The sequence below is a fragment of the Ascochyta rabiei genome, chromosome 2 (assembly GCF_004011695.2).
Source record: "Ascochyta rabiei chromosome 2, complete sequence".
In the NCBI taxonomy this organism is placed as follows: Eukaryota; Fungi; Ascomycota; class Dothideomycetes; order Pleosporales; family Didymellaceae; genus Ascochyta; species Ascochyta rabiei.
Window position 1 is genome coordinate 9,956 of NC_082406.1, and position 23,003 is coordinate 32,958.

General features: G+C 48.5%; 5 protein-coding genes across 6 annotated transcripts, besides 28 other annotated features; 3 read left to right on the forward strand and 2 right to left on the reverse strand.

Moving 5' to 3' along the window:
* Positions 1-2,485: part of a mobile genetic element that runs on past the window's edge.
* Positions 1-4,143: part of a mobile genetic element that runs on past the window's edge.
* On the forward strand, positions 447-2,171 carry EKO05_0001006 (uncharacterized protein; the record flags this gene model as incomplete). Of its 2 annotated transcripts, none has more annotated exons than XM_059635553.1 (1): positions 447-2,171. In XM_059635553.1, the coding sequence occupies one exon, from the start codon at positions 447-449 to the stop codon at positions 975-977; it is 531 nt and encodes a 176-aa protein (XP_059491536.1). Both variants share the same exon structure in this region, with proteins under 2 accessions (XP_059491536.1, XP_059491537.1).
* Positions 2,489-2,537: a tandem repeat.
* Positions 2,503-4,926: a dispersed repeat.
* Positions 3,027-4,143: a long terminal repeat.
* Positions 4,144-4,149: a direct repeat.
* Positions 4,927-7,316: a mobile genetic element.
* Positions 6,265-6,389: a tandem repeat.
* Positions 7,317-7,350: 34 nt separating the features above from the next.
* Positions 7,351-7,467: a mobile genetic element.
* Positions 7,468-7,658: 191 nt separating this feature from the next.
* Positions 7,659-7,760: a dispersed repeat.
* Positions 7,761-8,201: a mobile genetic element.
* Positions 8,202-8,257: a dispersed repeat.
* Positions 8,212-8,649: a mobile genetic element.
* Positions 8,503-8,684: a dispersed repeat.
* A 5-nt stretch (positions 8,685-8,689) lies between these two features.
* Positions 8,690-9,030: a dispersed repeat.
* Positions 9,031-9,354: 324 nt separating this feature from the next.
* Positions 9,355-9,390: a tandem repeat.
* Positions 9,391-10,071: 681 nt separating this feature from the next.
* Positions 10,072-10,724: a mobile genetic element.
* A 477-nt stretch (positions 10,725-11,201) lies between these two features.
* Positions 11,202-11,495: a mobile genetic element.
* A 921-nt stretch (positions 11,496-12,416) lies between these two features.
* Positions 12,417-12,460: a tandem repeat.
* Positions 12,461-12,542: 82 nt separating this feature from the next.
* Positions 12,543-12,595: a tandem repeat.
* Positions 12,596-14,153: 1,558 nt separating this feature from the next.
* Positions 14,154-15,839, forward strand: EKO05_0001007 (uncharacterized protein; the record flags this gene model as incomplete). The annotated part of the gene is made up of 1 exon (XM_038944863.1): positions 14,154-15,839. The coding sequence occupies one exon, from the start codon at positions 14,154-14,156 to the stop codon at positions 15,837-15,839; it is 1,686 nt and encodes a 561-aa protein (XP_038801774.1).
* Positions 14,154-15,843: a mobile genetic element.
* Positions 15,284-15,326: a tandem repeat.
* Positions 15,844-16,343: 500 nt separating the features above from the next.
* On the reverse strand, positions 16,344-17,294 carry EKO05_0001008 (uncharacterized protein; the record flags this gene model as incomplete). The annotated part of the gene is made up of 1 exon (XM_038944864.1): positions 16,344-17,294. The coding sequence occupies one exon, from the start codon at positions 17,292-17,294 to the stop codon at positions 16,344-16,346; it is 951 nt and encodes a 316-aa protein (XP_038801775.1).
* Positions 16,382-16,521: a mobile genetic element.
* A 333-nt stretch (positions 17,295-17,627) lies between the features above and the next one.
* On the reverse strand, positions 17,628-18,104 carry EKO05_0001009 (uncharacterized protein; the record flags this gene model as incomplete). The annotated part of the gene is made up of 1 exon (XM_038944865.2): positions 17,628-18,104. The coding sequence occupies one exon, from the start codon at positions 18,102-18,104 to the stop codon at positions 17,628-17,630; it is 477 nt and encodes a 158-aa protein (XP_038801776.2).
* Positions 18,105-19,309: 1,205 nt separating this feature from the next.
* Positions 19,310-19,367: a tandem repeat.
* A 16-nt stretch (positions 19,368-19,383) lies between these two features.
* Positions 19,384-19,415: a tandem repeat.
* Positions 19,416-19,631: 216 nt separating this feature from the next.
* Positions 19,632-19,674: a mobile genetic element.
* A 4-nt stretch (positions 19,675-19,678) lies between these two features.
* Positions 19,679-22,475: a mobile genetic element.
* EKO05_0001010 (uncharacterized protein) lies at positions 21,830-22,015 on the forward strand (the record flags this gene model as incomplete). Its single annotated transcript, XM_059635555.1, has 1 exon — positions 21,830-22,015. One exon carries the CDS (start codon positions 21,830-21,832, stop codon positions 22,013-22,015), a length of 186 nt encoding a protein of 61 aa, XP_059491538.1.
* Positions 22,476-22,717: 242 nt separating the features above from the next.
* Positions 22,718-22,749: a tandem repeat.
* Positions 22,750-23,003: the final 254 nt, after the last annotated feature.

Here is a 23,003-nt window from a genome sequence, read left to right on the forward strand (position 1 = left end):
AGGCTCTTGCGCGTAGCGACTGTGACCTTGGGATGGCGCTCTTTGAGGTGCGTAACGATCTGCGCTGGTGGAATAGCGGTGGCACATGGTTTACAAACTACGACTCGAAGTTCAGGCCGGTGTTCAAACAGCTGCGCAAATAGTTCCATGGTGTAAGGAGCAGAAGGGACACAAGTGGGCGCTATGCAACACGTCCGTTGGCCTAGTGTTTGCTATCCCCTGGCATATTGATCGACAGACTGTGTATCGATCTTGCTTTTGGTTTGATTGCGCTCCCAGCTCCGCTAACGCTGGTTGGTGAGGGCGTCGTGGTACATCCGTGCGCGGCCTGACTTTCGGTGCCGCGGTGTGACCGCGTCAGAACCTCAACAACACCCAACCCCCTTTCCGCACAACCTTTGTCCGAACTTCCGCTCGCAACCTCATTCGCAGTACACAAGTCGATAATGCACTGGTTGGCAGCATTAGACAGCGCCGCAGAGCGGTTTGATGGCGGTCGTCGGAGCTTTCCTCTGGCCAGCGAAGCTGACTTCGTTCGCAACTACGCGTACGAGCCGCCGAATGAGGACTACGAGAAGCTCTTCTTCTGCCAAGCGACCATCTCACGCTCGCAGCGTGATCCAGGTGCTCGTCCGCACAGCGCAGGATGGCTGATCCCCACCCGTGACGATGCCAGCGTCTGCAAGCCCGTCTTCATTGCCCACTCCGTCTTGTCAGCGATCTGGCTTCTGCGCGAGACGCTCGCCGACGACGTCCTGCCTGACAATATCTGGGATCGTCTGGTCTGCGCGGCCGAGTCGCTTGCGGAGGACGGGATGGAAGAGCCGCCGTCTGCGCAGAAGCCCTTTGCTTCCCCTTCACAACAGGCCTCCGCTCCACCCCCGCAACAAAAGAAGCGGCCACACCTATCTGCGCCGGCCCCTACACTAAAGCGCGCTCGAACAACCACCAATAAGACACATCCAGCCAGCCCTTAGCTGTCACAGCCTAGCGAACCGGATGAGCAGCTGAAAGACTCCCCTCTGCACATCACTACCATCTCTAACAACAACCGCCGTGCGGAGCAAAAACGCAGCAGGACACTCGCCACTTCGCGTGCGAAGAAGCGGCTTGCCCTTGGTCTGGTAGCACCTGGCAACAAGGCTCCTCTTCCAGAGCAGGCTGCCTACACCTCTATTGTGCAAAAGGACGAGTCCGTCGTTGCCTAGATCATCAAGCAGCCGGTCTCTGATGACACGGACTTCTACAGCTCCACCCAAACTCCCTACCTCACGGCCTGCACCCTTCTAGAGAAAGCGCGCGTGCTTGGAAACCAGTCCTCTCGGTACCACGCTGCCCAGTTCCTGCAGGCTTGGCGAGAACGTGGCTCACCCTTCAGAGGTGGCAGCGAGCTCGCTGGCAGCCAGAGCAGGACCGGTGCGGGAGCTAAGCGCTTGCAGCTGCTGAGTGTGCGCAACAATGCTGACAGGGATTTCTGCTTTGCCTGGAACATGTGCACACGTTACGAAGCAGAGCTAGCAGCTGTCCATATCGAGTCTTGATGGGCGTCAGCTCTCCTAGGTCAAGCATACTCTAACAAGATAGCGCAGATCTGGCATAACGACTTTGTATCTAGCAACGACAGGACGCGAAATCGATACGGAAAGGGACAGATCCGCACAGAGGCAGTTGCAGCGCTAGTAGAGTTAGTTAGTCCCAACGCCACTGAGAAGGACAAGCAGGTGTTTAGACGACGGTTAGGCCAAGCCATGCGCTGGTACTCCATTAGTCAGGAGCTAGGCTGGGGCATTCTGACCCTGATACCACACGACGAGATTGCGAATCGCTGGATAGAACGCACCCTCCGTGTAGGCCAGCTGCATGTCTGGATTGAGCTACTTAAGAAGGAGTGTCCAGACATTTGTGCAGCTAGCAAGGCACTTGAGAACTGGTTAGGGCCAGAGGGAATTGCTGGCGGGCCCATCAACGAGAAGAAAACGCTGAGCATTGAGGCGGAGGCGCCAGCAACCATCTACGAGGTGGAAGAGATTCAAGACAGCGAAGACGACGAAACTGACAACAGCGTTGACGACAGCACCAGAGAGCAAAGTCATGCTTCGCCGAAGAGTCCTACGCCAGCTCCGCGGTTGCGTCAGCTAACTTTGCTTGAATTGTTCCATCCTGTAGAGTAGATGTTACCTGCGCTCAACTCTGAACATTGTGCTACATACCTTATCGATACTGCCCTACAACATCGCGAACATTAATATTGAAACATCTACTATATTCCACTCACGTACCGTATGCTCGATTCTTCTAGAAATTCAACATACAATTGGGACGCACTTTATACACGTTCCGCAATCGTTGCAGCAATATTTGACTTCAGGAACAGCGAACAAATTCACGCTGAAAAAGCGAACAAATACAGTCGAGTGTCTGTGCTCACGCTAAAATTTACATAGGCAAAGCGAACAAATACACTGTCTTTGTTCGTATAATCACTGGGAACCCTAACCCTCTTCCTACACTAAAACCCTAACACTTACTCTTACACTTTCTCTTACACTTTCTCTTCTTTACCCCTACTTTCTTTCTTCCTTCTTCTAACCCCTACTCTTACACCCTCTCCTACTTCTAAACCCTCCCTCTTCCTTACCTTTACTTACACTTACTACTCCTTTCACCCTCATCTCTACTCTTTCTCTTTACCTCTACTCTTCTCTTCTTTCTCTTCTTTTCTCTTACCCTACTCTCTTTCCATACACTAAAACCCTAAACCTTACTCTTACTTACACTCTCTTCTACTTTCACTTTAACCTCTTTTTTCTTACTCTTTCTCAACTCCTTCTTCTTAACTCTTTTTCTCTATCTTTTTCTTATCTCTTTTCTTTTTTACTCTTAACACTTACCTTCTTCTACCTACCTCTTTTTAACTCCTTACTCTCTTCTTCATCTTACACTTACCTTCTTTTTCCTTCTTTATAACTCTAAAACCTCCTTTCTTCTTTTTTTCTTTTCCTACTCTTTCCACTTACTTCTCTCTACTAATCTCTTTTCTAACACTAAAACCCTAACCCTTTTCTCTACTACTACTACTTCTACCTCTACTCCCTTTTCCCTTTTCTTTTCTTTTCCTCTACTCTTTTCTATTCTTTCTTCTACTTTTCCTTTTATCCTTACTTCTCTTTCTACTACTACTTTTACTCTTACTTTCTTTTCTTACTTTCTTCACACTTTACTTTACTTTTCTTCCCTCTCTTCTATTTTCACCTCCTTCTCTTCTACCCTTTTTTTCCCAACCCTTAAACTCCTCTAACTCTTCTTTCTAACTTAACCCTACCCCTTACCCTTACACTCTTCTTCTTTAACTCTCTTACTCTCTTTCTCCCTCACCCCTACATTTTCTCCCTCTTTTTCACCTTCACTTCTACTCTCTTCTTCTTAATTCTTCTTCTTAACTCTCCTTATCTTTCTACTTTTTTACTCCTAACACTTACTTCCTTCTACTTACTTTTTTTTCACCTCTTACTTTCTTCTTTAACCTACACTCACCTTCTCCTTCTTTTTCTAAAACTTTACTACAAAACTCTCTTTCTTCTTTTTTCCTTTTCTCACCTTTCTTTTCCTCAACCTTTACCTACTCTTCCTACACTAAAACCCTAACACTTTTCCTACACTAAAACCCTAACCCTTTTACAATCTAAACTCCTTCTCTACTACTACCTCTTCTACTACTTCTACTACTTCTTTTCTCTTTTTACTTATTACCTCTACTTTCTTCTCCTTTTTCCTACTTTCTTAACTCTTAAACACTACTTTTTCTTTAACTTATTCTACTTCTTCCTTCTCTTTCTTCTACTCTTTTCTACCACTTACTACATCTTTCTCTTTTCTTCTACTTTTACTTAAAACCCCAACCCTCTTCCTACACTAAAACCCTCATACTTACTCTTACACTCTTCTTTATTCTTACATTAAAACCCTTACACTTTCTCTTCCTTATCCCTACTTTCTTCCTTCTTCTAATCTTTACTCTCTACTTCTCTCCTTAACTCTTCCTCTTACACTCTACCCTCTCTTACTCTTACCTTTACTTACACTTACTTCTACTTTCACTCTCTTCTCTACTCTCTCTCTTCTACCTCTACTCTTCTCTTACTCTAAAACTCTACCCCTTACTTTTACTTATACTCTTACCTTTACCTCTTCTCTTCCTTTATACTCTTCTACTTTCACCCTAACCTCTCTTCTTACATTCTTCTATACCCTTTCTCTTACTTTTACCTTCTTCCTTTTTTACTTACATTCTTATCCCTTTACAACCTTTAAAACTTTCCTTCTACTACTTCTTCCTTTTTTCTACTTTTTCTCTCTTCTTACCTTCTTTCTCATCTCTACCCTCCTTCTCTTCTTCTTCTAAACTCTTCTCTTTTTCTTTCTTCTTTTTACTACTTTCCAATTCTTACCTCTTTTCTAATCTTTCTTAAAACCCTAACACTTTCTTTCTTCTAAAACCTTACCTTAACCTTTTACTCTACACTTCTTTCTTAACTTTTACTTCTCTTAACTTTTCTTACTCCTCTACCTTCCTCTACGCTTTCTTCTCTACCTTCTATACTTTCTTCTCGTAACATATCTCTTCTTCTTTTCTACTTTCTACTTTTCGTACTTTTCTTTCTTTCTTTTTATCCTACTTTTTTTATCCTACTTTTTTTATTCTACCTTTTCTTTACCCCTTAACTTTTCTTTACTACTTTCCTTTCTATACACCTTAACTTCCTCCTACACAACTATTTCTTTCTAACTTTACTCCTTCTTCTTCTTCTTCTTCTTTCTTTATCCTAAAATCTTCACTTACTTTACACTTTACTTCTTTCTTTTTTCTCTTTTAAACTCTACATCTTTCCCTACACTAAAACCTTAACTATTACTTTTACTTTCTTATCTACCTTTTCTCTTACCTTTATTTTTTACCCTCTTATCTTTTCTTTTTTCTTTTTACTCTTTCCTCTCTCATCTTCTTCCTCTTCTCTTTTCCTTCTTTCCTTCTTACTCTCTTCTACCTTTTTTCTTTTTTTCCTTGAATCCTTTCTCAACACTTTAAACACTTATTTCCTATCTCTTACCTCTTTTAACACCTCTTACTACTTTCTACCCCTCTATTATTGCTCTAATCTTCTTTAAAACTCTTACTTCCTCTTTTTTCCTCTTTAAATTTTTCTTTCTCTTACTACTTCTATTTTTACTCTTCTCTCTTCTAAACTCTAACCTCTTTTCTCTTATTCTTTTTCTATTTCCCCTTCTCCTTTACTTTTCTTAACTTTCTTACTTTTCTACCTTTATTTTAACCTAACTACTTTACTACCTTCTCTACTTCTCTTTTCTCCAACATTTTAACTCTCTCTCTTCTCCTTTAACTTCTTCTACCTACTAAACTATTTCTATATTTCACTTTCTTCTTCCTTCTTTTTATCTCTCTTCTTACACTACCTACTTCTTTTCTCTTAAACCCCTTCTATTCTTTCTATATTAACACCCTAACTCTCTTCTAACTCTAAAACCCTAACCCTCTTCTTACTCTAAAACCCTAACCCTTACACTTATCCTCTTCTTCTCCCTCACCCTACTCTTTTCCATACTCTACTTTTTTCTTCACCTTACTCTTCTCTTTATCCTACTCTCTCCTACTTCTTCTTCTCTTACCTTTTTCTTCTCTTACCTTTTTCTTCCCTTACCTTTTTCTTCCCTTACCTTTTTCTTCCCTCTACTCTTCTACTCTTAACACCTATTCTCTAATCCTTACTACTTTCCTCTATCCTTTCTACTTACCTTATCCTTTTCTTTCTCTATTCTACTACTCTTAACCCTTCTCTATTCTTTAACAATTTTTCTATAAACTATTACTCTTTCTTTTACTATTTACCTTCGTCTCTCTTTTCTAATACTTTAAATTTTACTCTTCTACTTTTTTTTCAAACTCTTACTCTCTTCTCACATTAAAACCCTAACTAATACCATTACTTTCTTATCTCTTAATTTTCTTTTATACTATTTTTTTATTATTTCTATCTTCTCCTACTTATAAACAACTTTTAACTCTATTCCTTTGTACTTAACTACTACTATGCTTTTTTTCTTCTTTGTTTTCTTTTTCCTTACTACTATTACTACGCCACTGTCTTTTTCTCTCTCTTCTGTTCCGCTCCGCGGTCTCAACCACCTCCCTCCCTCACTCTCAACCGCTCCGCTCTGGGGGCATATCCACGGGCCCCCCGCCCACCCCTCTTTCTCCCTCACCCTCTTTCTCCCTCACCCTCTTTCTCCCTCACCCTCTTTCTCCCTCAATCTCCTCGACCACCCTCTTCTCCTCAACCACCCTCTTCTCCTCAACTCCTATCTCCTTTCTCCTTCTTTTACTTTCAACTCGACACTTACTTTTTCCTATCATCAACTTTCCCTTCCCTCCTCACTGCTCTCTTGTAACACCTGACGGGCCCACCACCTACCCCTCTCTTGCGCGTCACGGCCTTTTTGGTTTGCAGGCGCGTCTCTCTAACGCTCAATATGCCCTGTGCACTCTCGGACAGGTTTCCGTCATACCCTCTACCGGTTGCCAGCCTGCAAATGCGGGTAACTCTAACCCTAACCTCAACCTGTGTCTGGTCCCAAACCTAACTTTACTTATCCGACGTCTTTGTTACGCTTACTCTCTTGTGACGCCTTACGGGCCCCCCATTGGTTCTTCTCCCCTAAACGCTGTCTCAATCATTCCCACAGTTTGATGCTGTGCTCTTCTGCTTTTGACAACTGATCTGCTTGCTCTGTTAACCTTCTCGCGGGTTACGGGGCCTTTTACGGGCTGTTTGCTGTCGTCTCTTACTGGTCACAGGTCCTGCTCCTTAACTGCCCGCTTTCCCTCCCTCTCCACCCTTTCGCCTTTCTCCAACGGTCTTCACCACGCTTCCGTTGACGCTTGCTGCACTCTCGGACGGGTATCTGCTACACCCCTCTTACGCGTCACTAACGCACCGGTTACGGGGGCTGCTTCACGGGTTGCGGACCTCTCTATAGGCTCGGGGGCACCTCTACGGGTGGTACGCCTTACTATCGGCCTCTTCTTCTTCTGTGCTATTGCCGACCACTGCGCTCGGCGTCCTTGTAACACATTATCACGGCTTACCTCTCTACCGCTTTGCTATGTTAACCTCTTGATGATACCTCATCACGGCTGTGTCGCCTACCTCTTCTCCTTTCTCAACCGCTGCGCTTATTGTGCATTCCCACGGACCCTCTACCTACCCCTCTTCTCTCTCTTACGCTTATATTACGGGTCTCTTTACGGGTTGCAGCTGTTCTCTACCTGTTGCGTGTCTTTCTACGGGCCTCTGTTCCTTTGTCTGCTTGCCCCAAATACCGGTAACCCTAACCATACTCTGACTTGCGTACCAGCCCGAACCCAACTCTAATATTTTATTTTATTTCTGCCTCAACGTTAACCTGCTTACTGCTATCTTACAGCTAAATGTCTGTTCTGTCTTCCCCTCCGCACGTTTGCACTGTTTGTGTTACTGTTTATTGATTTTGACTTCCTCGATTTTTGCGTGATGCTCTTGCATGCGAGTCAGCCGAGCATCTCCGAAAATGCGCAACCTTAATTCAGCCTCAACGCTAACCCGATTCTATCTCTGCTACCTGCGCGCTGTTATACTGCTGCATAAACAACACTTCTCTAATTGCTACTACTATTACGTTGCTGAAAAAAAATCCGCTATTAACCCGCTCTCTGTACCGCTTATCTATCTTTATAACTGCCCCTTCACTCTTGTGTGACACTCGACGAGCCTACCGCCCACTCACTTTCTCTTCTTCACCCTGCTCCTCCTTCACTCTCAATCGCTCCGCTCCGGGGGCACATCCACGGGCCCCACGCCCACCCCTCTACTCCCCCTCTCCCGTGATATCTTATCACGGCCCCACCCACCTCCCCTCTTTCTCCTTCACCCTCTACCGCCCCGCTCGACTGCTTTGTGACACCTGACAGGCCCACCGCCCACCCTTCTCTCACGCACTACAACATCTACAGGTTCAGGAATGCCTTTCTGGCTGCGGCACCACAATCGGTTTTGCCAAACTTCCCCTAACTACTGCTCTATCTTGTGACAACACTCTCTAAACCCCCAAAACACCTTTTTACATGTTGTCCCCATCCCAATTAATCTGCCTGAACCCCCTGATGACCTTTTTAAATGCCTCCTCTTCTCTGTATCTTTCTTTTCCCAAATTCTTGTTGTCTTGATCCTGCGCTTTCTTTTTAATACAAACGGGTGCTTTAGGTCAGGGACTCACTTAGTTTCGGGTGCTCTGCCTAGATCATGGGCTCTTCTTGGATTGCGTGCTCTTTCTGGGCTGTTGGCTTTTCTTAAATAATCGGCTCTTACTAATTTGGGGGTCACTAATGTGGACTTCCTTGATTGGGCGGGGGGACCACTTTTGGACCACTTGGGTTGGTGGTCTACTTTCGGACCACCTAGGGTGGATACCACTTTTGGACCACTTAGGGTGGCGCACTACTTCGCGCACTACTTGGGGAACCACTTAGGGTGGCGTATTGCTTAGCGCACTAATTGTGGCCTACTTGGGGAACCACTTGGGGAACCACTTGGGATACCGCTTGGGCTTAGGGGGGCCACCACAATTGGATGATATGATTGGATTCCCTAAACTCTCCTACACTACTCTTCTATCTCGCAACAATATGCTGCAAACGCCCAAAATACCCAACACATCTTGTTGCTTTCAATTCCGCCCTACCGCTTCTTCTTCCCAAACCACTTAACAATCCGCTTAAATGCCTCCCCCTGCTCTTCCTGCTCCTGCCATCGTACTCCCTCCTCTACCATCCGCTCTTGCGCCTATTCCGTGAAACTATCTGACCACCTGGCCCAAATCGACGCAATCGACGCGATTAACACGCCACAGTACTAACAACTTCCGCCGACTTTCCTTATCCATCCGCCATCCGCTCAGCTCTCATACCTTTCGCATATCGCCTGCAGGATACTACACTTAAAACAACACAAAAACCTCTCCTACTGAATGGAACTCGTAATAATTGTTACTCCTTTGCGAATCTCCTCTGCGTCTGTTGCTGTGTAATCCGCCATCCTATAACCTTCACACCCTTCTCCCCACACCCTGCATCGCTGGCATCCCTCCTTCCACTCGTCCAACACCTCTTCTAATCCTTAGATCTCTGCCAAACCCTTGGTCTGTAACTCCATCTCTCTTTGCGCCGCCAACCTTCGTGCTCTTCCCTCCTGATCAAACGCTAGCCTTTCTTCCTCACCCCCAATCCCTCCTGCCTCTTGCCCGTCGTCTTCGTCTTCTCTCCTGTTTTCGTCTTCTCTTGCACGCTCTGCCTCTCTCCCGGTCTCACACCCAACACACCCGCTACATTTCTCTTCGTCGACTTCGCAACCTACTCTGTCTATTCTCCCATCTATCTCCCTATCCAACACAACTCTTATACATCTGTTAGTTGTGATAAACTCCCACATCTCTTTATCTACCCTACCCCAACTTCCTTCTTGCATGCTGCCATCTCAACGGTACCTCTCCCCTCTTACAATAATCGCTTCACTCTTCTGCCCATCTCGTCCTGCTCGCCCGCTTTCTTGCGCATAATCCCGCAACTTTCTGACAATCCTAATGTGGATCACTACTTAGATAGTGGGCGCATCTACCCCTAAACCCAACGCATTGGTTGCTGTGAAAACTTGCTGTCGTCCCTCTGTCAACTGGCGCACCAACTCTGCCTTCTCGCCTCTGCTCCCTACCTGCCGGTGGTAACAAACACAACCCAGCAACCTAGCCAATCGAACCGTCTTAGCCACCGTGTCGCAGTACACAATGATCTGGCCGGGCATCAGGTACTGCCGCTTCTTCTCCTCCACCAACTGTACCAACACCTTGTCTTTGTCTTCCTCCTTCTGATCGTACCGCTGTATCTGGTACTTAACGTTCTTCCGGGTCGTCGGACCCCGGAACCACTGGCATTGCTCCTTGGCTGGCAACCCTATTAATGCAATAAACTCGCCCTTGTCTCTCGGCCGCATGGTTGCTGTTAAGTACACCAGCTGTGTCTCTGCCTTTACTAAGTCCTGCAACGCCAACATCTGCGTCCTCTATCTGCTTGTCAAATCCAACACAACGTGACATTCATTAACAACGATTCGGTCCAACCGCCCTATGGCTCGTTGCCGGTTAATGAAACCCCCAAAACTCTCGCTGACCGCCGATTCGGGCGTGACCAACACTACTGACGCCTATTCCTGCGGTTTCTAACTGTCCCACTCTACACACTCGATTCCGGCTTAAACGCACCTGTCTTTCAAGTTGCCGCGCAACAAAACCAGTGGCACAACAACGACCGTAACGCTGGTGGAACACGACGCCAGCAACATAAACGCCATGCTCTTGCCTGCTCCTGTGCCTATAACTACAACGATCAGACTCTTCTGGTGCATAATGGCTTCGATGGCCGGCCGTTGCACGCTCCTGAACCTGGCCCCCTTCCGCACCAAATCTTCCAACTGACACTGGATGTCTACCGTACGCATCTTCCTCTAACGCCAAAATTCTTCCTTAATTGCCTCTTTCCTGACCTCCGCTGCTCGCGTTCCTTTCTTAGGCTGCTTCTCCAACGCCGACTTAAATAACAAAAACCAATGCCATTCTATGCTCACTCGCCGCAATGCCACTCGCTAGGCCTCGGTACTGAACGGCGACTTGGTGATGGGTCTCCCGTAAACTGTGCCGCCAATCTTGGAGCTGTGCCCTGTCTGTATGTCGAACGCCTCGTCCTCTTCGTCCTCATCTTTATCACCCTCCACGACCGCCTTAATTACCACTTTGTTGTTAATGTATCTTTAATATATTGCCTTAGTGCTATGTCTCTACAACATAATGTTTAATTTTACGCCTAACCACCGTATCAATACGCGCTAGATCGCCTGCCGAACCCGGTTGGTATCCCATTGCTCGGGTCCACGCAACGACGGTCCCTCCTCTTCTTCGTCGTCTTCGTCCGCGCCCTGTCGCCAACCATCCCTCCTACCCTCACCCTCGTCGCTCTCCCGTGCTCTTTTTCCACGTTGCGGCCGTGCCTACGGCTCCTCCTTCCTTGGCTCCCATATGAATGGGCTGGCTTCCTTAGCTGCCCCTCTCCCAACAGCACCCTCTAGCTTCCTCCAAAACAGCATAACCATCCACAAATAATAAAACAACAATTTGCCTACCTTACGCGGTAAATAACAGTAGATGATCTTGGCCTTTGTGCTAGCCCTGATGCCTTTGTGGTACATGGTCACATACACCATCAACCCGTCCTTAATAAACACACCACAGCTCTCGCCATTCGGACTGTTCATGTGCTGGACCGTTACCACTTCCGTTCCGCGTGCTGGCTGCCCCCCGGTCATGTGCACTAAGACTAACAAATGCTCTTAGAACGCTTGTATGGCCTTCTTGTATTTTCTTACTGCCTGCGCTCTCTACACTACCCTGCGTCCTTCGGGTACGGATGGATTGGTGGCTTAAACGTCTACAAATGCCTCTTGTAACCTCTTCTTGTGGATCACGCGATGAGCCAACTAATTCTTCCTGTCAACGCCTCTGAACGTGTTGCGCTTGTCCTGGAAAAAATTCCACCCAACCTTCATCTCGGCTGGGTTGTCGACGATGCTGTCCCAATCAATGGCTGGCAACGGCGTGGCCCCTTCCGCTAACCGACCATCCTTGTTAATGTCTAGCAACATCAACTGCTTTTGCAATTCGAACCGTGTCGTCTCTACCAACCTGTAGATTATTAACTGCAAACTGGGCATTGTAAACCAAATGTGGCCGTACAACAATGTGTCCCTAACCTACTTAATTACGCCGTCCACGTTGGTGTTGAACCGAATCTTCATGCCATACGTCCTCAATCGCAACAGCCAATCCATCAGGCTGGGTGTGCCGCTGTAGCTAGTCAGCGTCATGAAACGATTGGCGCTCTCCTGAACCAAATCAAAATGGCTTACAGCCAACTCTTCGGCGTCCTGCTGGGCGAATCCCTCCTTCTCCATCAGCTCGGCCACGCAGTCTTGACGCGTCTTCACCGCCATGTACAACACCAACATCCTTACAACAGTAACAACGGCGGAAATTATGGGCGTGTATGCCAACGCGTCCTTCCACCCACAATCGCTGTCTATCCCCATGACTGCTGTAGCGCTGACGAACGCACTCTTGTACTCGTTGTCCTTTAAATGATAGTCTAACAACAACAGCAAAAGCCCCAACACATGACCCTCCAACAATGCCTCCTCCTCTTCGTCCATTTCCTCTTCACTCTCCGAGTTGTTGTCTCCGCCTTTGATCGGTTGGCGCTCGCTTTCGGCTTCAGCTTCCGCTTCTTCCTCGTCCTCACCTACGACTTGCTTGATCTTCCACAGCCACAAGATCTGGCTCGCTGTCAATCGATACGGCGGCCTCTGTCCCTAAACTCCCTTTAATTTACCCTCCCTGTTCTCTCCCTCACCCCTATCCTCTCCCTCACCCCTATCCTCTTCCTTATTCGCCTCTGTTTCCTGTGCTTCAACAGTCTCTAACTCATGGGTCCGCCAAATGTAACAGATGAAGGACAACCACTAACTGGCATACTTGGTCATTGTTTTGCCTGTCTGGCGTGCATTGAACGGCTTCTTGTTGGTCTCGCTTCCTATCTCGCGGCGGTTGACATAGTTCATTGCTGGGAAACCAACAATGCTCGGACGTGACGCCTGCTGGGCCTTCCAAATCACCATCTTTACTGCCTAACAAACTTTGCTTAACGCCTTCTTATTCCTCTTGGGTTTTTAGGTTAACTCTAGCAACCATTCGCAGTCTAAGCTGCCCAAATAACGGGCCTAACTAGTCCAGTTCAGCCATGCGTGTGTGACATGCCGGTTGTGGTCTGGGTCGATCCGGGCGTTGGCGTTCTTGTCGACCTCGTCTAGCACGGCGGTGGTCTCTTGGAACACTGCCTCTAACTGCCGCTGGATGATCACGCTTTCCCCTCCTGTGTCCTCTCTGTCCTGGCGTCTGACTTTAAACAAACGCCCTAACTGTCCTGCGTGCGTAAACTTTTGGCAATATACGCCCTCTACCCACATACAGTTAGTCTCTCTGCGCGACCCTTTAGACGTCCGCCCTCTCTTCTGTAGGTTTGTCTAGCTGTGTTTGTTACGGCAATATAGCTGCATGTCTTGCACAGTCCAGCAGATGTAGCCGCATACTGTTGTATCGTTCTCCTTTGCTTCGCACTTGAAACCGTCTTGCCATATCCTTAAATGGGGAATGGGATCGGATCCTGGCTCTGGATACACGACTTCGTCCTCGTTTTCTGCCAAGTCGTTCATTGCCCACACAGCCTGGGCAATGTCTGTTCGTGTGCTTACGGTTACATACGCATGCTTGCTGTTCAAGTGGGTAGCTACATAGGCCTTAACAACGCCTATGCCGCATTCTTTGCAAACAACAATGCGGCAGCTAGGGATATGCACGAATATGGTGTTGAATTGATCCATTGTGCTTTGCGGTTGCAAGTGCATCTTCTGATTTCCAGTTGGGCTCTATTTACTATCTAAACTTGTGTCTTCCCCTCTCCTTACCAACCTCTTTAATTTCATATCCCTCTGTTGTATCACCATTCTATATTTGGCCGATATCCCTATGTTCTTTGATTGGATGGGTGGATGCTATGTAGTCTGCGCAATGACGATCAAACCTCTGCACGGTTCTGCCTCACCAAAACTACGCGGACAACGTTGCACAGTGTTTCTGTGCAAGTGCAACTTAAAACACTATATCTGAATTTCTAAAATCTTACCTAAAAAAGATTATTACTGTTCACCCTCTTGAAGTTAGGTGGCTGGTTGGTGTGGTGTGGTGTGGTGATGCGCTGGGCGCGGACCGACTTTCGGCGGCATTTTGTACGAAAGTTCAGCGGCCACCACCCTTGACCGTTCCACCACTACACCGGCTACTACCCTATACATTGATCAATTACCTCTTACATTAGTTATCTACCTTCTTAGTTAGTTACCTACCTTCTAAATTAGTTACCTGCCTTCTAAATTATTACCTACCTTATGGGTTGGTCAACTACGTTATGCAAGGCTGCTGAGCAGTTTGACAGGGGCGCGCGCAGCTTTCCTTTCGCGAGCGAGCTTAGCATTGTAGACAAATATGGGTACAATCTGCCAAATAAAGACTACGCGAAGCTCTTCTCCTGCCAGGCAACGGTTCCAAGCTCGAAGCGCCGCAGCAGCCACCACAGACCTCACAGCGCAGGCTGGCTGGTCCCAACCAAGGACACCGACAGCGTGTGCAAGCCGGTCTTCGTTGCCTACTCTCTCCTTTCCGCTATCTGGTTGCTGCACGAATCGCTGCCAGAGGGGGCTCTGTCTGACGAGGCCTGGAATCGCCTCGTCTGCGCAGCCCAGTCGCTTGCAGAAGGCACAGGGGAAGCACCGCCATCCGCGCAAAAGCCGTCTGCCTCTTCTGCTGATCGCAGAAAGCGGCCAACCCCTTCTTTGTGCGTGTTGTCGCCAAAGCGCGCACGCACGGAACCCGCAGAGACGCCTCTAAGCAGCCCTCAGCGGTCAGAGCACGGTGAACAATTTGCACAGCGCACTACCAGCATCACTAACAACAACCGCCGCGCTGAGCAAGCACGCACAAGGAAACTAGACAATGCACGCCGCAAGAACCGGCTCAGTCTTGGCTTAAGAGAGCCGGGCAGCAAGGCGTCCTCTGCAGAGCGCGCGGCGTATGCTTCCATCTCGCGACAAGACAAGGCTCTTGTTGCGTGGATCATCAAACAGCCCGTCGCAGAGCACGCCGACTTCTACAGCACTGCCCAGGCGCCCTATGCCAAGGCTTGCGAGCTTCTGGAGAAGGCGCGCGTGCTGGGCAACCCATCTTCTCGCCACCACGCTGCCCAGTTCCTGCAGACCTGGCGGGAGCGCGGTTCGCCCTTTGGTGGTGGAGTCGCTGTGCGGCACGACGTGCTTCGCTACTTGCAGCGAGGGCGCGATGTGCCCCCAGTGCAGTCTGCCTACCCCAGGACCACAGACGGAGAGTTCTGCCTGGCTTGGGACAGGTGCAGGCGCTACGCGGGCGTGCTGGCTGCTGTGAACATTGAGTACAGGTGGGCTGAGGCGCTGCTAGGCAAGGCGTACGCCGACAAGATCCTTCAGATCCAGGAGGGCGACCAAGCCAGCAGCAGCAGCAGATCGCGCAGCCGCAACGGCAAGGGGCAGGTCCGCACTGAGGCCATCGCAGCCCTGCTGGCGCTCGTCAACCTACACCCTACCCCCAAGGATAGGGAGGCCTTCCGCAAACGCCTGACAGTAGCCACGCGCTGGTACAGGGTCGCTGAGGGATTAGGCTGGGGCACGCTCATGCTCATGCCGTACGACAAGATTGCAAGCTCCTGGATCGAGTCCACAGTCCGCGCCTGGGGCCTAGATGCCTGGATTGAGCTGGTGAAGAAGATTCGCCCAGACGTCTGCGCTGCGAGCAAGGCGCTTAAGAACTGGCTAGGGCCAGAAGGCATTGCTGGGTGTCCTATCGGCAAAAAAGAGATGCTGGGCATTAAGGCAGACGCGCCAACAGCGAGCTGTGCAATTAAGGAGATTCTTGACAGCGAAGATGACGACAACAGCGTTGTTGAGCTGTTACAGGCACACGTAAGCCCAGTAAGCTCTATCGCAGATGCGCCGCTGCGCCAGATAATGCTGCTAGAGTTGTTCCACCCTGTAGACGAAGTATGATGTTCCTCCAGCGTGGGGTACCTACCGTGCAGACATGTAGTGTTAGTAGGCTTCTTGTAATTAAAAATTGTTGCTGCAGGTATTACATTTTTATAGTAGTGTTGCGTGTTGCAGGTATTCTGGTTTCACGTTAGTTCGGTGCAATAACGGTCAAACCTCTGCCTCACCAAAACTACGCAAACAACGTTGCACAGTGTTTCTACGTAAACGCAACATAGCACCCTAAATCTGAGTATGTTAATTAAATCCGCAGGCACAGTTTAGGCTCTGGCAGCTTTGTGCGTTAAGTTGCCGCTCACTGTAACCTTAACTGATTTCTTTAAGGTTTTGAAATCAGTAATGCCCCTGTTGTTCAGAACGCTTGGACCTCTAGGAAATCCGCAAGACCATTACTGTTCACCTTCTTGTAGTTAGAATGTTACCAGCGTTGTCTGCGCTGACCACGACGACAGATGCCAGGTTGTTCTTGCCGTGCTTCCACTCTATGCACTCCACGCCGCTGCTCTAAATGCGTTCTACTAGATTGTTGATTAGCGCCTGGTACGGCACAACAACAACTGTAACCCCTGTCTGCTCTACAACTGCCGGCACCGTGAACAGCAGACTCTTGCCGCCTCCTGTTGGGAGCACGACAACCAGCAGATTCTGTCCGTTAAGAACGGCATGCATCGCCTGCTCCTGCTCCACTAAGCGGAACCCTACCTCCTGCGTGCCTAGCACCTGCTGTAGCGCTGTACGGATCTTGTCTTTGCGCAGGTCTTCTACCCTCACCTCCTTGTCCTGCGGCAGCAGCGCCAGCCCAGACATGCTTGCCCGCATTGGCCTTTTCCTCTGCGTGCTGCTTGCAACAGCTGTTCGACGTACCTCGCCCGTGCCATTAACACCTAAAAACTTGTGCCACGCTGCGCTGAGCGGCCGGAATGCGTCGATCGAGCGCATGCTGAGATGCTTAATAATATTAATTGGCACGCTGTAGTTGCCTACGCCCATTGCAGTTGTGCGTGAGTTCTGCAGCTTAATGATATCCTCGCTGTTGTCTTCCACTTCTGCCTTGTCTACTTCGCCAATGTCGTCCTGGTAGCCCTTGCTGAACGACTCTCCGACGTAGACTTGGCCAAGTCCTACGGCAGTATGCCGGTAGTCAAGCGTGTGCAGCGTAACACCCAGTCTCTTCTGTGTTTCTTGCTTAAGAACTCTCGTTAGTTGATTAGTGTTCCACGCGCCCTGTGCATTGTGCCAGACGTAGTCGCTGTAGCCACCGCCAAGCACCTGCAGTGTTAGATACTTGCGGAACGGCTGTATATACGCCAAGTAGAGCACTATAATCTGCCTAAGCTGCAGCAGCAAGAAGCGCGGCACGATCTTTGGCTTGTCCCACTGCGACTGCGACTTGTGATAGCGGACCACCGTTATGATCTGCCCGTTAGCAACAAAGATATTACGATCCTGCAGCATGCTGTTGCGGTGTTGAATCGTTGTGATCTCTGACCCTCTTCCTGGCTGCCCTGACGTGACGTGCACGCTGCACAGCAGCAGCTCTAAGAAGCGGTCCATCTGCCTTATGTACCGCCGCACCGCCTTAACGCTCTACTGTCTGTTGGCGCGCTTCAGTCGCAGACCGCTGTTTGTAGTCCTTGCCCTCGTCAGCATCTAAGCAAGCCTGTTCTCTAGCTTGTTGCTCGGTACGTCGACGAAAGACGTGCCCTGCTTCGTGAACGTAACGTCGTTAACAACCTGCTTAAGATTAATCGCAAAGCGCTCTTCTTCGTCGTCCACCTAGCACAGCTCCTACAGCATCTCAGACGTCTCTGTTGCCAAGTCCTGCGCCATCTTGCAGAAGCGGCTGACCTTGATCTGCTGACTAGTCAGATAGAATATCTGCTTGTCTGCTGACCAGTATGCGTTGCCTAAATTGCTGGCTATTAACGCAACGTGCTTCCTGTACGCAAGCATGCTGATTATTGCGCTTATTAGAGTAAACGTGCCGTCTGCCAGATACTTGTGCCGCATCTTAATAAAGCAATTGCGGTCCTGCTCTGTCTGTGTGTTGCGCTGCCCGCCTGGAAGCAGCTTTTTAGCTCTAATTACTTGCACGCAGTACACCATGCCTGCTAGCATGTACGAATAGTGCTTTGCGGTCCGTAAGCGGCCTGTGTCTGGGTTAATGCCAAGCACGGCAAGAAACTGCATTAAGCCGGTAGACAGCGCCTTAGGGTGATACTTTGTAAAGATGAACGAGCTAATAGACTTCAGAAGTGCGTCCATCTGCGTCGCTCGCTCGCTGCCGTTGAGCGCATCCCACAGCCTGATTGCATACGCCTTCTGTTCAACTGTCCACGTAAACAACTTGCGAGCGTCCTTTATTTTGTCTTGCGATACCTTTGCGCGTGTTAGCGTCGGTCTGCGTGACCTGCGGGGGGGCCGCGGGGCGTCGCTCTCGTCTTCGCTTTCTTCGCCATCTTCGCCATCTTCGCTGTCCTCCTCGCTGTCCTCCTTGCTGCTTGCCGTCTCTTCACTGTTACAGTCGAATCGTCCCTCTCTTACGCGGATGATCCGCTGCTCTTTGTTGGCCAGCACCCGCAGATAGAAGCAGACAAACTTCACTATGTAGCTTGCGTACCAAGCCTAACTCTCCAGGTTCTGCAGTTGCGCCAGCGGCCAGGTGTTAGCCTTGCTCAGTTTTGCACTGCGTAACTAGCGCCTTAGCTTATGCAGAAGCGTAGCTAGTCCCCTAACGCTTCTCTCAACCAGTTGCTCTGTCAGCTCGGCGGCAAGCTTTATCTTGTCTTCACCGCGATCAGGCGCGCGGGCTTGGTGGATGAGATGCTTGAGATTCCGGCCCTTAAAGAACTCCAACCATCCTGTGCGCTTGAACCAGCCTGTCTTATTAGTCTTTGCTGCTGCTTCTAGTATCTGCAGCTCTTCTTAAATTTGTTGTTGTGTCAAGCTGTACGCGGCCAGCTCTTCCTGCACAGCAACTTCAACGTTAGTGTTTTTAGGATTGCCAGCATCGTCTATTTTAACAACAAAATACTTCTGCATCCCTGCTGTGCGGAAAAAACTCTAAACTTTAACAGTCTTGTACAGCGAGCTTTTCTCTCTTATCTAAGCTTGCTAGTGATCTTTTTTGTAGTGCTGGCGGAATGTATCCTTGTTGGTGCTAATATAGTTACATGTCCTGCACTGCAGCACGTCTACCAGCGCCCTAAGCTCTTTAATCAGCATCGCTGGCTCGTCTAGAAGTTTAACATTGTTAGGTTCAGTTAACGTGTAGTGACTAAAGCGCCTAACAATCTCTCTCTGAGTTGCAGCAGGCACGTTGTGGTGCTGCAAGAGATGCCTATTGAGATTGACAACGCCTGTTCGGTAATCCTTGCATACTAGCACGCCGTATTCCTCTAAGAAACAGAGAATGGCATCGCAATTTTTAAGCAACACCTAAGCACCGTTTTTGCGACTGTGTTAGCTGCGTTGTTTGTTATTGTTGTTGTTACTGCGCTGTTGCAGAGCTGTTGTGTGGTTTTGCTGGGCCTGATCTATAGCGAACCCTAACCTGGTACCCTAACCCTAACACTACCACAATAATGGTCTGTAGCCTACAGAAGCTGTGCGGAGAGATGTGCAAGTCCGTGCAATAGTTGTGCTGCGGTCTTAATGTTTGTTGTGTTGTTGTTCTACGCGATTCAGGCCTAACAATTTGGGCCGCGAACCCTAACCCTAAACCCTAACGCTAAGCGAGTTTGGGTTAGCATTGACGCGATTCACACTCCGAATCGCTGTGTCATATTGGTGAGGCAAAGCGAACAAATACACTGTCTTTGTTTGTATAATTACTGGGAGGCAGTGTACACGCTTGCAACTATCTCCTAGCTGCGTCTGCATCGCCTTTTCTCAAGTCCCGCTGGGGCGCCCCCGCTTCTTCCCTACCGACCACCTGTCGTGACATTGACGCCAGTGTACCTTGATCAAATCTACGGTCCTTGCGATGTGCTGACACTGCTCTGCTTCTAGCAAACACAGCAGTCCGTTGTCGTAAACCGGCAGCTGCAGAATAGGGTTAACGCTATTGCTTGGTATCTCTAACTTAATGGGGTACTGTAGCAAGTCTGCCCATCCGCGTACAGCATCTCTAATAGCTTTAGCTTTCTTCTGCGGCTGCTTGTGTAGCTTCTGCAAATGGCCCTTGATCTAATCTGGCCATACGGCGTACCGGCACTCTCTGCACACCGCAACCTGGTACTCAGCCAAGTGCTCAAAGTATTGATTCTTGACGCCTTCTGCTGACATGTTGGCGACGTACTGTTCTTTCTGTTCTACGCTGCAAACCTGCTTCTTATTGTTAGGTTATGTTAAGTCTCGCACCCCAGCTTGTGCGCCCGCCCATGTTGTACAGGCCAATCTCCGTCTGGGCTGTTACCCTGGTCCAGGGTCTCAACACAACACAACTGCTTCTTCTTTCCCCTTATCTTCTACGTTAACAAACAAACATGTCGCCATCTAATCTGCCGTGGATCTCCGCGCTGGAAGATGCCGCCGAGCAATTCGATGGCGGGCCTTGGAGCTTCCCCTTGGCCAGCAAGTCTAGCTTTGCCCACAGGCTCGCATACGACCTGCCGAACAAGAACTACTAAAAGCTGTTTTAGAACAAGGCTACTGTCTTAAACTCGCAGCGCGATGCTCTATTCCGCCCACACAGCGCAGGCTGGCTGGTTCCGGACAAGACGAGTGTCTGTAAGCCTGTGTTTGTCGCCCACTCTGTGCTGTCGGCGATATAGCTGTTAAGGGAGACGCTCGCCAAAAGCGCGTTGCCTGCTAATACATGGGCGCGGCTGGTCTCTGCAGCGCAGGGCCTTGCTGACAGCGCAAGCGACAGCTTTTAAAAGGAACCCCCTTTAGCGCAGCGGCCCCGCAACTCCCTACCGCGGTCAACAAAGCGCGCTGCTGCGTCGAGTTCAGCGCTGCTGTCGAAGCGTCTCCGGCTAGCCACCAAGCCTCCCAGCCCAACGACGCCGCAGCTGTCGGAACTAAACAAGTCTAACGGGTTGGAAGAGCCTGAGCTCGAGGAGCCCGTCCGTGGACAGGTTGGACAGGAGGAACCCGCCCAGATCACGAGCGTCTCTAACAAAAACTGCCGTGCTAAGCGAGAGCGCGCCAAGAAGCTAGAGCTTATGCGAGCGCAGAAGAAGCAGGACCTTAGGTTGGTACCGCCGCCCAAGTTGGCATCCTGCAAGGAACACAGTGCCTATGCCTCCATCTTGCGCCCGGACGAGCCGTTCATTTCATGGATCCTTAAGCAGCTGGTAGGCGACAACAACAACCTGTACAGCAGCGCTACAGCGCCTTACCTAACGGCCTCTAGTATACTTAACAAGGCCTGTTACATTAGCAATGCTGCTTCCTAGGTCTTAGCTGCTGCCTTTCTGCGAAGTTGGCGTACACAAGGATCGCCTTTTGCGCAGGAGCCTAAGGAAACCCGCCCGCCCGCTTCCTCCCGCAGCCGCTGGCAGCTGTCGCAGAAGAGCAGCTCCTCGACTGTGCCTCAAAGCGCGCTTGCCTCTGCCTGGAGCTTGTGCGACCGCTATGAGCAGGAGCTGGACATTATCCATATTAAGTACCGCTAGGCTATAGCTTTCCTCAGCAAGGCCTACACTAAGAAGATTGACCAGATCCAGACGCAGGACGCCGCAAGGCTGAACAACAAGGGCAACAACCAATACGGCAAGGGCAAGGTCAGCTCTAAGGCCATAGACGCCCTGCTGCTGTCTGTTACCGCCGCTTTAGGGCCTTAGCAGCAACAGCGGTTTAAGAGGCAGCTGCACCAGGCGCTCCGCTGGTACGAAGCAGCCAAGCGGCTGGGCTGGGGCATGCTCTGCCTAATGCTGTACGACATTATCTCTAACTTGTAGGTAGAGAACAATCTCTGCGTCCCCTTCTGGTATATCTGGCTTGAGTTAGTTATAAAGGTAAATCTAATAGCCTATAAAGCAAGCATGGCCTTAGACGCCTGGCTAGGCTTAGAGGGCATCTCTGGCGGATCTATCAGCAAGAAGGCAACGCTGTTAATTAAGGCGAACATGCCTATGTCGGCGACGCAGGTGGAGGAGATTAAAGACAGCGAGATGGAGGACTGCGAACACGGCAGTAATAAGGAGTGCGTTGAGCCTGCGCCTGCCTAAAAGACAGCGAAAAGCCCTGCACCTGTCCGTCTGATGCGCCAACTTACTTTGCTCAAGCTTTGCAAACCCCAGGCGTAGATTGCATGCTGTAACTAATGTAGTTGTGCTGTGTAGTTTATGTGTTACATTTTTGTGCTATTGTTTATATGTAGTAAACATTATTGTCCTCTATGCGCTAGCGTAATAGCAACCACAAATACTAAACCCTAATGCTATTAACTACACAGACTGTTGCGCTAAAAGTCACATAGATTATACCTTCTAGTAGCTTAAGAAACATATTTTGCTTTTAAAGGAATTGAATTGTTGTGCGTTAAACAAACGTAGTTAGAAATTACTGTAAAGTAAGCAAACAATAGGGTAGTCTGAGATGTACCATAGGTTCGTGTACATCTCGTCCCTAACAAACTTACGTCTTAAAATCGAACAATATATTGTTTGGTCTACCCATTTAGGATAGGCATAAGAAAGTCTATTATTAAGTAAGTAAAAATAAATATAAAAAGTAAAAATAGAATAAAAAAAATAAATATATATATATATATACATGTATAAATGTATAGAAAAAAGCTTCTACTTACCCCCCTCTAGAAAGGTAGGGAAAGAGGAAGTAACTAGTAGAAGGTTAGTATAAGCTAGTAGAATAGTAAAATAGTAAGATAGCACTAGGTAGAGCCTAGAAAAGATAATATTCTTAAAAAAATATATATATATAAAAAATACACACATATATAAAAAGACAGAGTAGAAAAGAAATAGAATAGAAAAGAAAAGAAAACTAAATTAAAATAAAAATAAAATAGAATAAGAGAGAAAAAAAGAGAAGAAAAAAAAGAAAAGAGAAGAAAAGAGAAGAAAAGATGTAGAATATAAAGAAAAAAGAGATAGGCAAAGATTTAGAATAAGAGAGAGAAAAAGAGATAAGTAAGAATATAGAATAAAAGAGAGAAAAAGAGATAAGCAAGAATATAGAATAAGAGAGAGAAAG